The sequence below is a fragment of the Nilaparvata lugens genome, chromosome 2, assembly GCF_014356525.2.
Source record: "Nilaparvata lugens isolate BPH chromosome 2, ASM1435652v1, whole genome shotgun sequence".
Lineage (NCBI taxonomy): Eukaryota > Metazoa > Arthropoda > Insecta > Hemiptera > Delphacidae > Nilaparvata > Nilaparvata lugens.
Genome location: NC_052505.1, coordinates 62,727,553 through 62,743,023, shown reverse-complemented (window position 1 = coordinate 62,743,023; position 15,471 = coordinate 62,727,553). Strand labels below are relative to the sequence as shown.

Sequence of the window (15,471 nt, the reverse complement as noted above, 5' to 3'; positions counted from 1 at the left end):
AAAAAGACAAACCTGAGTACTAGCCGTGAGTTCATTCAATATGAAATATTTTTATTTTTGTTAATATTTTGTGAACAAAAAGTACGAGTTAATGAGAGATGTGAGTAATTTCTTATATTTTATCTAAATGGTTATTCATATTGTAGTAGTCGGGGTCACTTTAATCAAAGTTTTTTCTTTTGTAGCTAATAAATTTCATATGTATTGATTGTCCATAATGTATCCAGTGTCTGTAATGGAAGTGATTGAACTACTCAAAATTAATGGCTTACTGGTCCTTCATAGAATTTATAGTATTCCTGGTGATTGAGCCTGTCTTTTTTCAGCGTTGACTATTAATAATAAAGCTTTATTTACAACTAGCTTACCTGGGAACTTCGTACCGCCAAAAAGTCAATGTATCTCATGTCACACTTCAATTTATTTGGTGAATCATGAAATTTATCTAACAATCAATATTTTATAAATATTTTCATTTTTACAAACTCTGTATAATAATATGGTGAATGTCAGGGCCGCCCAGAGGGCAGGGCGACCGGGGCGGTCGCCCCGGGTGCCGCGGCTAGGGGGCGCCACGAACGTATAATAATTACCGCCCCGACATTATCGGTCTATGTACCTTTATTTCACCTTCACGTTAAAAGTCTTGAACCATTTTCTTATCAATCCATTTCTATGTATAACTCATTATTATATGTGTAGTGTGAATTGTGGCATAAACAATAAAAACTTGACGTTCACTGACTAAAATTTGGTGAATACAGTCACTCTACGCATAGCATAGGCGTATATTTTTGCAGTCATTGAGTGAGCCTGTGCGCGCCCAATGCTCCTTCAACCTGCAAGTCGTCATTGGTCGCTTCTTTGTCCCAAGCTGGGTGATAAAACTTCTTATCTTATACTCTTTTCTAACCTTGTATTTTGCAGGCTAAAACTTATTTATTTTAAAATTTCCGTTGATATTCCTAAATAGAAAATTTTTTAATAAAAAATAAATTAAATTTTCAATTTAAAATAAATAGAAGATTTTTCAATTTGGGAATATCAACGGAAATTTAAATTCAAATAGGTTTTAACCTGCAGAATACAAGGTTAGAAAAGATTATAAGATAAGAAGTTTTATCACCCAGCTTGGGACAAGCTATTGATATTGTTGATCAAGAACTATAATTCATCAGAATTAATTTTTTCTTTAAAAATTACTCATTTTTGGAAAATCATAACTCAGTACTTATTGGAGATAAAGAGTTGCGAATGATCTCATTTTATTCAGAATTTTATAATCTAAAACAAAGGCTAGAGCAAATTTATTATTACTGGATTTGGCAGAAATAGCTGAAAACTGAACTGAAAATACGAGGTTCTGAACTATTTTTTCCTGGACTTCTCTCATGTATCCACATAAGATATTAAAAAATCAGAACTACAATATAAATTGCAAGCACACCTCCTTTTTTATGGCTATATTGACTGGACTAGGAAGTTCCTGTGACAACTATAGAGGAATCAGCTTGCTAAACTCTGCTTACAAAATATATAGCATGATTATCAAGGAGAGGATGCAGCCCATAATGGAAGCTCTCCTGGAAGAGAAATGTAGCTTTACTTTTGAATAATACCTTACCGCGCTATACTTAGGAGGGGGGCGCACATCAAAGTCTCGCCCCGGGCGCCTATGAACCTCGGGGCGGCCCTGGTGAATGTGAAACAGTTGCATCAAATTTATCTCAAAAACATCTGTTTAGAAAAAACTTTCCCCCAGTTGCACGTATTCCGGTTAACGTTTAATCGCGATAAAATGCTATACTTCAATTGAGATTCACGCTAACTGAAGCATTTTGGTTGCACAAAAAAGAGATTTCAAGAGATAACGCCGAATCGAAGTAAAAAATTTTAACAGGCCATTCACGGGGAATTAAATTCAACTGAAGTTGATTAGGTACCTACTGATAGCTGTCTTCCAAAATTAGTTTTTGGTAAAAAAACTACAGAAAACTATGATCTAAATATGTGAATGAATTTCATCCCTTAATAAAATAGAAAAGAGTATTTAGCTGATATTAGCATTTAAAATTAGATTCTAATTTTTGATTTTTTGAGGTTAGTTTTCGATTTTCTTCGACTAAACTGCGACAGACAGAACATTTTTATGGCGCATGCGTAATGATAGTCACCGCTTCAATAACATAACCTCACTTATCTGCCATTATTTTGTTTAGAATAATAATTTTAATAACATCACTGTCGGATAAATTACAGTGTTGCCGGATTGTGAAACCGTTAAAGTCTTGGTTAGTTAACTGGAAAACTTAATCGAAATTAAAAACTAACCGATCTTTGTGGTACAGAAATGAATCCGTAAACTAACGCTGATTTGTTAATCGCCGTTAATGTCCATATTTAAAAGACGTACGTGCAACTGGCCCATAACTTCGTTTTCCTGATGCAATGTTTAGGCCTACACGTGGCATGCATTATTAATTTTTCAGCTAGAACAGCTTTTTGTGTCAAAGTGCTAAATAAACGTCTACAGTTTCATCAATGCTGTATCGGAAATATGAAAACGCATGCAGTTAATAATGTCTTTTAATAAAGGTGTTGATATTTACATAAATAAATTATTCTCTTCCATTTTTATTTAATTAAAATTTCAAAATTATTCGAGCCCTGATAGAATAACTGACTCACTGTACAGTCAGTCGAAAATTTTAATATTGGAATGAGGGGTATTTTGGCAAGCTGAGCAAATAAATAAGGTCATATGAACCTTTTCGTTATATCTTCAAATGAAAAATGAGTTTTGTGGGTTGTCAAGACTCCCTCTGAAAGGGAAACTATTCAACTTATTCTATCTTTTAGTAAAATAACAATGATCATCCATCCATGTCATCATCTTATATACTATAATAAAGGAAAGAACTGGATTATAAACGTAGCCTATACAGGTGTAAAATATAGGGAAATTATGTTTGACGCATTATCACGTCAGAGCTACTGGACTGATTAACTTGAAATTTTGCATATAGATTCTTGCTTAACCGAGGATGGTTATAAACCTATTTTAAATTCTTCAATATTTGATTACATCAAGTTTTCAGTTTGTCAAGTTTTCAATTATTTGTCATGCTTTCAGTTGTTGTAAGGAAGCAGCAGAACATTTCTCTTAAAAGGGAAATTAGAAGATAGGTATGATTGAGGATCCTTTTCGAATGATAAAAACAGGTTTTCCGTCGCACCCAAATTTTTTCCGCCATTTTGAATCCAACTTCTTTTTTTAATTGATTGGTTACATGATTCCGATACAGGATTTCCAGAGAAAAGGTATGGTGAAAACCGCACATCGATATCTCAAACCTTTCAAAATTTATTCTCATTCATTTCCTTTATTATAGTATAGAAGATGATAGATAAATGGATGATATATCCATCTATCTATCATCTTCTATACTATAATAGAGGAAAGAACTGGCTTAAACACGTGTATAGGATAGGAAAATTATGTTTGACGCATCATCACGTCTGAACTACTGGACTGATTCACTTGAAATGCTGCTTATAAATTCTTAATTCTTAATTCTTAATTATTTTCAATTCTTCTGGATTTCATTACGTCAAGTTTTAAAATAGACCATTGCGAAGCACGGGTTACCTGCTAGTCCTCAACCAATGTCTCAAACAGTAGAAATAAATCATATTTTTTATAAAATCAATAAATTCAACATTACTTAATTTGTTTGCAATTCCAGCTACATTGAAAGCAACAATATCAGATAAAATTTTATCAGATATTTTACATACCTATCCTACACGGTATAGAGCTAACTTCGGTTTTGCGACGCCGCATGTGGTTCATGGAGTGGAGCTGAGGACACCTTTTTATTTGGCTCAAATGGTCTATCGTAATTTGCCCGCTGAGATAAGAACTGATATGGATGAATGCAGTGGGGCTGCATTCAAGCGTAAGGTGGAGTGGTGGCTATACCGCCTGGGCTGGGAGTCGTCAGAAAGCCTGCTTCAGTCTGTTTATTGGCACTAAGATCATCTCTATTAATTTGATAGCTTTTCTTATACATACATAGATTTTTTTTCATTTTTGAGATTATAAATTTTCATAACTTACCTTTCTTCTCTTTATATTTACCACACACTAAGCCTGCTTCAGTCTGTTTATTGGCACTAAGATCATCTCTATTAATTTGATAGCTTTTCTTATACATAGATTTTTTTTTCATTTTTGAGATTATAAATTTTCATAACTTACCTTTCTTCTCTTTATATTTACCACACACTTTATTTAATCGTTTATAGATTTACATATCTTCATTACTATATTCTTTTTGATGGTCATTGGGGAATCGGCTGGTTTCTGTTCCTCGGTAATTTTTTTTTATATGAGAAGCTACCATTATTTTTTACAATAAGTATATACAAAATATATTTCACTCGTGCAATCTCAAGAATTTATTCATATTTCAATTCTCGAATCTGTATATGTTACTCTTATCAATCTTTTTCTGTTTATGAAATTTCGTCAATGAACAATGTAATAGGTAATATTTAATTTCATAATTTTAATACAAACTATCTTATACTCACCTTCTTGTTAACAAAGCCGGACATTCTATTGCCTATATAATATTATGAATAGACTATTGGCTACCCACTGTAACAAGAACCAACCCCCTACACTCAGACGAATAGTCTTGTAGGGGTATTCCAGTAAAACATGCTCTGTAATACAATGTAATCTGTATTTTGTATGGAATAAAGAATATTTGAATTTGAATTTGAATATTCAGGGATGATATATTATTATAAGTTGTGCTAGACCCTGATCCATTCACTTTATTTGGAGAGCAGCTATTAATTATTGCAGCTGGTATCGTTTTGGGCACGAAAAAAACTGCGTGATGGATGAATTACCTGCTGATTGTGAGGCGTTCATTTTCCTTATTTGTCTTGGTAGGTCATCTCCCTTCCTCTTCTTCCGGTTCGCTTCCAATGGACAATCTTCCTCCAATTCCATAAACTCACGCTTAACGTCTTCATAGCTCAAAACTCTACCATCGATCTCTAATGAATTCATTCTTATTTTAACAGTATGCTTATCTTTTAGCCTCTTACGAACTTCATTGAGCTCCTTTTGTTTTTCTCTCGATTCCTTATCTAAGTCTCGAGCAACAAAAATTGTTGAGTTCTTTAACTTGCCGAAATCTGCCAAAATTCTATTTTTATTAATTTCTGAAACGAAGGACAAAATAATAGGTCGTGTCTTATTATTACTTTTTCTGCCTAGCCTTCTAACAAAGTTAATGTCGCTTGATTTGAGTTCTACTGCTAACACCTGGCTGCATACATCTAAAACTTTATGAATAACCTGCTCTCTAGCTTCTCCATTGGGTTCTTCAACTCCAAATGTGTTTCTCAAATCTACAAATTTTTCGCCACCATCTTGTTTTTCATGATGGCAAGTATTTTTGACCATCATGAATATTCTCTTACTACACATCATTGCAAAAAGATTGATACCATTCTCATGCCTGTACCTTCAAAGGAGTCATGAGATACACAGTTTTCTTTTTATTTAAATTCTGAATTTTATTGACTGAACTAACTACTAGAAATTTTGACAAAAATAATCTGTAACAGATTATTGCACATTCAATAACTGATCGGGGATTTAAACTGTTAACGAAGGTAGCGTGAACTTCACTCATTTCTCTTTTACAAATTTATAATACTAGGGACTCGGTCATTCGAGGGTTTTTATTTTTAGCATGAGCTAGAAAATATAATGGCACTCACCATTATATTTCAAATTATGTATCGATCACTATTAGAATTTTCTCTAAACTATTGTTGATTCACTAATATAATAAACTACTTAAACATAATAAACCACGGCGGAAAATAATACTTTTTAAAAAATTTAAACGACAAACAAATTCAACACACATTAATTATTGGGCCCTCGAGGCCCGAGGCTACCTCTAGATATTAATGTGATTCCGGCCGCGGCTTGATTGGGACTGGAGTTTCCACGTAAATTAGGTTCCCCTTCTACCAACGAGACGACGCTCCACGTGGAGTCAGAGCATAATTCCGTGGAAACAGGGAAATGAAAGTTTGAAATATTCCCAAATACCAGTGTATTTTACATCGCTAACGGAAATACAATTCCGTGAGAAAACTGACTGACTTACCGGACGCAAGTTAGCAAAATCTTGACGTGAGAAAATAATTTTTCAACAGAAAAATAAATTCCTCACGATAAAAATTCTCACTGAAAATTCAAATGAATGAGCACAAGAGACTGATTGAAAAAGTCCTTTTAAATGAAAATTCTACACCTTAAAATGAACCCAATAAATGAATGATAAACTTATAATATATTCCCTTTCAATTTCATCACCATTACAGTACATTTATCTATTTTCCTTTTTTCCAGTTTGATCATGACAGTGTGTGTAATTTGATTAACTGTATAGAAGTCACCTTTTTCCGTTCTGATCATAACAGTTAGTAATTTGACAAAACGTATCTAGAAGTATAATCCTTGACTATCAAATGCTCTCTAAACCACGCCAAAAGTAAACAGGAAAAGCAGTATCTGAAACCACTCGAATCTTAGTTGTGCAAAAATATTGTGGAAAATATTGAGAATCAACCAAATATTAATTACCTGTAATCCACCATAGCAGCAGGGGCATACCACAAATGCGGCTTTTTTCTTCTGACAGGTCTGTATTACCAGGTCGGTAGCCACTCCACAAGCATGCAGAGACATGCCCACCTACAAAAGTCAATTCAATTCAATTTACAAAATTAATCATGTAGGGCTGCATGAAAATATGGTAGAAAAAGAGTTGCGATCGCGGATGGAAGTACGCAATTATCAAGTATTCATTTAAAAAAAAATTAGGGCGCACAAATTTTAAACATAAGTACATACTAGATTCAGTTTGAATTAACTTCATCATGTCCATCAATTGGTTCTCAATCAACTGCAATATGTATTAATACAACTTATTATAGTAGCTAATATTGTTAAACTCCCTTAATACGGAGTAAATTTTGTCCTGTCCTGTCGTGTTGGTGAGATATCAGTGTGAAAACGACTAATGGCTGTTTGGGTTAGAGTATCGACACAATGCTAATTATCTGTTGTAAACAACTACTATCATCAAAAGCTGGCCCAGTTGAAAGCAGAAAAAGGTTAAGGCCGGTTACAGAGCTTGACCGACCGTCAGTGCGTATGTACCATCCTGATCGTACATATCGATGAATCAGTTTACACATTCAGAGCTCGACCGACCGTCAGTGCGTATGCACCATCCTGACCATACATAAGTTTTTCTGACTCACAAAATGGACGCCTTTACAGATTGTTTAATTGCAGCTTATTATCTTCGTAAACGAAAGATTAAAAGACGTAGATATCAAGTTCACCCGATGGTCGCCCAAAGAGCATTTCAAAGGGAATTTAGTACCATTATATACATAATTGCTTGGGGTGAAGATACATTTTTTAACTAGCTCAGAATGTCCATCAGAAATTTTTATGAGTTATTTCGAGCTTATATCACCAATGGGAATACTGGCAGTCATTTTAAGCTACGGATCAAATAAATGTAGATAATATTATTAATATATGATTTTTCAATAAAAAAATTAGAAATGATTGAAGAAGTGTATAGAAAAACATACTCTGAATTTAAATATATGACACTATTAATTGAATTCATTCATTATGCTATTCAATTCAATATCAGCTGATTGTCGGGCAGAGGTGTCAGCACATTGGCTATGTTGCGATCGGGCTACTGATCAGTACAGCTCTGAAAGCTTCTATTTGTTTCAATAGCGCTTCTATTTGTTTCAGTCGACCGATGGGACCAAGGTCTATATATAGGTCATGACACAATTCCGTGATGCATTGCAAAATCGCCATTTTATGGGGTTCTAGCTCACCAATTTTCAAATTTATCTGCTGTTATCATTATAGTTCGAACAACATGATGTGTCATTTTGTTATATTGTTCAAGGAATATTGCTTGGCTTTGAATTGTAAAATAAGTTCTTCCGAGAGAATAATAATATTTAGATTCAAACTAGGTACTAAATTGTTGATTTTTAGATTTAATTGATTGGGAACTTCAAACTTTTTTCGAGGTTAGCCTTTTGTCCCAATGCCTTATGAATCATAACAAGTTACAAGAATAAGAACAATTTTTAATAATAAAAAAATGAATTATTGAACAATTTATTATTTATTAATTTCATTATTAAAAAATTGGAAACCTAAATTTACATATTATCTGAACCAGAATATTGTTTTTAAAAAGCATAATGCATGATTTTGTTATGAGCAGATTGGAAATTTTAAATGTACCGCCATAAAGACCCCACATAATGGCCGCTCCATAAGGAACACGAGTGTCATGACCTGTATTTATTAAACGAGCGAAGTGAGGTCTAAGATTCAAGTCGACGGTTTGGCATTTCTCTTAATGTTTATATGTTGCGCATTTACGGCGAAACGCGATAATAGATTTTCATGAAATTTGACAGGTATGTTCCTTTTTAAATTGCGCGTCGACTTATATACAAGGTTTTTGGAATTTTGTATTTCAAGGATAATAAAAAATGAAAAAGGAACCTCCTTCATACGCCAATATTAGAGTAAAAATCAGACTATAGAATTATTCATTATAAATCAGCTGTTTAGTGGACTATAATACTACCCGTTCAAAAACATCTCAAGGTGCGTACAGATATACGCACCGCGAACATGAGCAATTCACTTCTAATTAGCTGACTATATATGTATTTTTACAGAAACGGTATAAGATATAGATATAAAAAGATTGACATCAGCTGATTAAAAGTGAATTACTCATGTTCGCGGCGCGTAAATCTGTACGCACCTTAACATATTGAAAATGTATCTTTCCATCAACGTTAGTAGACAGTTGACTATAATTGACCGAGCGAAGTGAGGTCTAAGATTCAAGTCGACGGTTTGGCATTTCTCTTAATGTTTAAATGTTTTTATGTTGCGCATTTACGGCGAACCGCGGTAATAGATTTTCATGAAATTTGACAGGTATGTTCCTGTTTTGCATTTCCAATTTTGCATTTCAAAGATAATAAAAAAGGAAAAAGGAGCCTCCTTCATACGCCAATATTGGAGTAAAAATCAGACTAGAGAATTATTCATCATAAATCAGCTGACAAGTGATTACACATATGTGTGGAGAAGCCAGTCTATTGCTGTATTTCCATAAGGTCTATAGTTTCAATCAGGTACTTGTGGATGAGAATACTGCGTGAGGTCTACTGTTCACAGAACTACTAGTAAATAATTTATCAATTTAAAATATCTTGAAGAAATCCTGATAAACATAGAGCTTTAGTCCTATCGTACCGTGAAGTGTCGTCCCGGAATGTGAGTGTGAGCGCTGTTATCAGGTCTGGCTGCAACTGTCTACAACGTTGATGGAAAGATACATTTTCAAGATGTTCGATGTTTTTGAACGGGTAGTATTATAGTCAACTGTCTACTAACGTTGATGGAAAGATACATTTTCAAGATGTTAGATGTTTTTCGCAGTATTCTCATCCACAAGTACCTGATTGAAACTATAGACCTTATGGAAATACAGCAATAGACTGGCTTCTCCACACATCTGTGTAATCACTTGTCAGCTGATTTATGATGAATAATTCTAATTTTTTCTAAATAATTTTTACTCTAATATTGGCGTATGAAGGAGGCTCCTTTTTCCTTTTTTATTATCCTTGAAATGCAAAATTTCCAAAAACCTTGTATATAAGTCGACGCGCAATTAAAAAAGGAACATACCTGTCAAATTTCATGAAAATCTATTACCGCGTTTCGCCGTAAATACGCAACATAGAAACATTTAAACATTTAGGGCCTTTTGCACAGTATAGATTGCTAAACTCGATTAAGTTAATCCATTTTAAGTTAATCTGAAAGTTTAAACTTGAATCGGTTTTCTCAGTGCATTTACTAATCCAGTTCAAGTTAAACCAGTTTAGCGTTAAGTTGGTGATAGAATGTCATCGTTTATTATCATGAAGGCTGATTTTTACAGGAAATTTGTTATTTGTTTACAAAACATCAGTAAATTGGGGTTATGTAGCTACTGTTTTAAAATCTACAGAGCTGTAATCTGTACGGTAATAAAAGTGAAAAGCAATCACGAAATTCTTCAGAAAATGATGAAATGCTATATTACTATTAGAAACAAACTTATATTTAGTTGGCACCAAAAAATATATTATAGAATGTAAGATAAAAACCTTATTTTGTTATGAAAATCTACTTAAATCTACTACGGTCTTTCTCGTTTATTAGAAATCTCTCAAAAGCAAAATATCTCAGTTATGTGTTATTAAAAACATGTTTTCTAATCAAAGACCACTGATAAAAATTGTCTTATTTTCTATCAAGTGGTTTATTTAATCAAATAATAAATTGCCACTTGCTTTACTCAAGCAAAACCGTTAAAAAAATTCGGTATCATCCCAGAAATTTAAATGATTCGTTTTTTGCCCAATTTTTCTCAGTTCCAAAATTTCTTCGCAGTCATCTTTATCAATCGCATTAAAAACTTCTATCAATTCCTCCATTATAATTATTTTTACATTCAAATAATGATTCACTATAACATAAATAATTATTATCGTCTACAGAAGCATTAAAAACAACCGTCGAAAAATGATTTACTATTAGCTGTTTCCCCATCAAATCTTACAGATGTCTAGTTAATCTAAATTATTTGGTTTAAACCTCCAGTTTTGGAGGTTTAAACTTTCCCAGAGTTTAAACTCAATACAGAGTTCAAACTGATACTGCGCAAACGGATTTTAGTTTAAACCAAAAAAAAATCCAGATTCGGTTTCAACTTAAACTTAAACTTGAACTTAAAATTCAGATTTGGTTCAAACTTTAACTTTAGCTTAAACTTACACTGTGCAAACGGCCCTTAAACTTTCAATTCAATTCAAAAAGTTATTTATTTCATAAGTCGTACAAGCAATTACAGTGGTAGCCTACATCATAAAATAAGAATACACTTTACAATAAAAATAAGACAATGTCAGCACCACAGAAATGACAGCAGATATACAAATATATATTAAGAAATATTTACTCTCGCAGAGGCATTCCTAAGGTAGGAATAAGCATATATATATATATATATATATATATATATAATATATATATATATATATATATATATATATATATATCGCAGTACTTGCATAGATCGGTTAAGCTTGTTGACATTTCAATAATAGTGACACTAAACCCCCCCCCCAAAGAAAGAAACTACATTTCTCCCCCCTATCCCTATGCCACCCCCTAGAAACCCCTTCCCGCCCTCCATAAGTGACGTTCCCCTCATCCAAACCCAACAAACATTTACACATTAAGAGAAATGCCAAACCATCGACTTGAATCTTAGTCCTCACTTTGCTCGGTCAATTAATTTTTGAGAAACATAACAGGTCAATGTAACTTACTGAGCGCGAGGTCTACTGTTCACAGAACTACTAGTAGACCTTGAATGGAACGGATGCGCACGAGCTCGACCGATGGTTTTCGTACGCAGTATAAAACGCATGGTCCTGACCGTGTGCATGCGTGCCGTCAGTCCTGCTCTGTACGGATACATGGAATATCTATGGGAAAGACAAGCGCGACTGACGTACGCACTGACGGTCGGTCGAGCTCTGTAACCGGCCTTAGAGAAAATACTATGTTACTTAACATTATTAATTGCGTCATCATTATTCATGCGCCATTGCTTATTAAATAAATACATAAAGAGAAATGCAAAACCGTCGACTTGAATCTTAGATCTCTCTTCGCTCGGTCAGTAATTAATCTGATGCTTACCTCAAAATCACCTCTGAAATAATCCAAATTGCACTGCAGAATCGAAACGTTTTTGAGATGAAGATTGGCAACTCGTTTATGCGCATAGGCTAGCGATTCTTCGTTGTTGTCGACTAGGAGTACGGTGCAGTCCGGTAGCAGGTGAGCGACAAGAATGCCGAGGTGGCCACTTCCACAACAAAAGTCCACTATCGTATCTCCTGATTTCGCTACCTGCGTCAAACATTCTAATTGTATTGAACGGATTTACATCAAACTCTTATATCTGGGGATACGAAAAATGCTCACAAGTACAATGACATGGGGATGGAGATTGAGAAAGAAGAATGGAAGAATAAGGCGAATCTTTTTCACATCTATAGACCTACTCAGCTCAAATGATGAGTTTCAAAGTGAAACTTCTCTTATTCACTTCTCAAGTCAAAACAGAATTGCATAGTCAAAAAATTGACTATGTTCTAAAAGGTTTTCAGAATCCTCCAAATGTCGATTGATCTGTTGTTGCAAAACTAAATATTTTACTGGCAACATTGAAACTGCTCATTAATGTCGCAGGATAAAGGAAAGTGGAACGATAATATATTACTGAAGAGAATTTAATGCTGTAAAAGGCCATAATAACGCCAAATAGGATGAATTAAGTAGAATGGAAGATGGCCAGAAGTGCTGCAAGTTACCGCACTGTACATAGTACCATAGAGAAAAGATAACACAAGATATTCCATGGAATATGGCGTTTATGATCCAAATTTCATTGTAAGTTTAAGCCGATCTTTTTTCGTGAAGCTATTTGACGCTGGTAGTAAAATATAATGTTGTGCCGTTCATACATTCTCACCCGGCCAAGACAGTACTAATCTAAATTAGACGACAGTAATCGACAATTGAACAAACCGTGGCATTTGTAACATAAACACCCTACAGCATGGGATATCTTTTTAATTTATATTTTCTCTATGATAGCACATATTCATACAGAGTTGGTGAAAAGTATGGAAACCGCTGAATATTTCCTTTACAAGAGAAATTCGACGTTATTATAACTTATTGGGTATCCTATTTGAATAAGAAAACTACTTTTCTGTAGCATAAAAATTTTGGTCCGCCATTTTGAATCCAGCTTTATTTTTTTAAAAGGGAAAAGGTGGTCATATAATACATGATTTCAATACAGAATTTTAAGAGTAAATGAATGGCGAAAACCACACATTGATATCTCAAACCGTTTTTAAATTATTCACATTCATGAATACTAATATATCGTACAGAAATAAAATAAATGAGTGCACAAAAATGTTTTGAATTTTAATTTTTAAAATTTTACTTTTTTAATAAACTATTAGTCAACACTTACAGTAACATCCACCCACTTTGATATGTTTGATTTTTAATGTACTTATTAAATTTTTGTTTGAATCGTACGGTATATTTAAATGTGAATAGCTTTGAAATGGTATGAGATATCGATGTGCGGTTTTCGCCATTAATTTTTTATTGGAATTCTGTTTCGAAATCATGTATGATGGGAGCTCCTTCTTATGAAAAAAAGAAGATGGATTCAAAATGGCGGTTCCAAGAAGGTTGACTAAAACTTTGATGCAACAGAAAAGTAGTTTTTTTTATTCAAATAGGATAACCAAACAGTTCGTCAAATGTCTCTTGTAAAAGGAATATTCTATTCCTTGTAAAGGAATATTCTATTCCTTGTAAAGGAATAGTCTATGTAAATCTGTTACTATTGTGTATGATTTAGGCGGTGTAAACTTAGTTTGTAATCTTGTTTAATAAGTAAATTTTAGATGTAATTGTGTTTTAGCTGTGTAGACTTTTGTATTGTTAATTATTTTGTATACTTGTGACGATGACCAATGTTTATTGTAAACCAAATGGTAATAAATCTTGAAAGAATAAGACTTTGATATTGTCAATATCACTTTTATTTATTCGAAAATTAATTTATAATTCAGAACCAGGTTTCATGGTAAAACCTACCACATCTTCAGCTGAACTAATAAGTTTGTTGTTATTGGAGGAACAGGAAATTCAATTTTAGGTTATGTGTTGGGATTGTATAGGGGAAGGAGAATGAAATTTGTTAGTGGGAATGGATGAATTAACGATGAAATTAAACTATGTTAATATTTGAAGAATGGAAAATTACATTTTAAATGGAAATCTAGACATCTTAAAAAATATATATATATATATATATATGTTGGAAAAATATCACAACATCTCATACCATACAATCAAATCGGTAATAAATCTATTATTATTATTATTATTATTATTATATTATTATTATTATTATATTATTATTAATTATTATTATTATTATTATTCAGCGGTTTCCATACTTTTCACCAACTCTGTAATTTGCTGTTGATGCGGCATTACGCAGTTTGTCTGACCCTACTAAAAGATTTCTCATCATTGGAATAGAGACATAGGCCTAGATACCTCCAAGACAGCTTTGCAGAGGTTTTCGAGTTGCTGCATCTTGCGACAGAGCCGGGACGAGGGCACAGTTGGCTTGACGGCGTCAGGAAGACTGAGCCAATCGAGTGGCTGCTGGTGGCCGGTGGGGTACTCCGAAAGGGGGGGCACGGCCATCTGCTCCCCAACCGCCTCCAATACACACTCCACCTCGCCCTGATTCGTGAACAGCTTCGATCTGGCTCTGTACCTGACACAAGTACACATTCATCAGTTATTTACTTCTCTATAGTTGAGTTTATAAATATTATAGTAAAGGTCTTATCAGCTCATATAGTTTGGTGAAAATTGTTGTGATGCTGGACCCTTACTTTGGGCGACTTATTGAATTTAATCTAGGATCAAGAGTTTGGAAGTATCGCCTGATTTTCATTCCAGTATTTTAATACTTGTGATTCAATAGGTAAATGAACAAATAAACACATAAATAAAATATCTTAATCAAATAGTCTCATAAATAAGCTTGATATGGAAGTATTCGCAATTGAATTGAATTGCTGCCCTTATATAATTTCAAACATTTAATTGAAATATTATTGTAACAACAATACTGCCACCCCATCTTATAATACAATATGTTGTAATTTCTAGCTACAAGTCGATTATCGTTGGATGCTTCCTCAGCTGTAGAGTATGTAGTCGTTGTCGAGTAATGGTCGTGACAACAATAAGTCTTCCCCTTCTCTTAATACATTGCGGGCGGTGATCAAATCAATACAAAATACATTATTGCATTAGTAGGGAGCATAAATACAGTAAAAACATACAGTCAAACCTCTGTAATGCAATCAAGACCATTATCCTCACACAAATTCTCGATGTAATAAAGTATTTAGTTCAAGATCATTCATGGAAATATTATGAATGAAATATTGTAAAAGGGAATCGAACAATATTGAACGATCAATTTAATTCGATCTTTTATTATTGGTCAGACCTTGCCAATCAGGACTGATCAGTAGTATTGGGATACGAATGAATAATTTTAAAAAATATAAAATAAATTTTTTGGGTTAAGTGTAATACAGGACTTGTTTCAGCTT

The 15,471-nt window shown here is 33.5% G+C and overlaps 1 protein-coding gene across 2 annotated transcripts in view; it reads right to left on the bottom strand.

The window, feature by feature from the left end:
• LOC111057568 (glutathione S-transferase C-terminal domain-containing protein homolog) overlaps positions 1 to 15,471 on the bottom strand; it is a 47,285-nt gene that overhangs the window by 9,650 nt on the left and 22,164 nt on the right. The window contains exons 7-9 of one of the 2 annotated variants that reach the window (XM_039422411.1): positions 14,393 to 14,618; positions 11,933 to 12,145; positions 6,683 to 6,793 (exon numbers count right to left, since the gene is read on the bottom strand). In XM_039422411.1, the coding sequence (XP_039278345.1) occupies positions 6,683 to 6,793; positions 11,933 to 12,145; positions 14,393 to 14,618 (550 nt within the window). The remainder of the gene's footprint in view (positions 1 to 6,682; positions 6,794 to 11,932; positions 12,146 to 14,392; positions 14,619 to 15,471) is intronic. The other variant, XM_039422410.1, reaches the window with a different exon arrangement.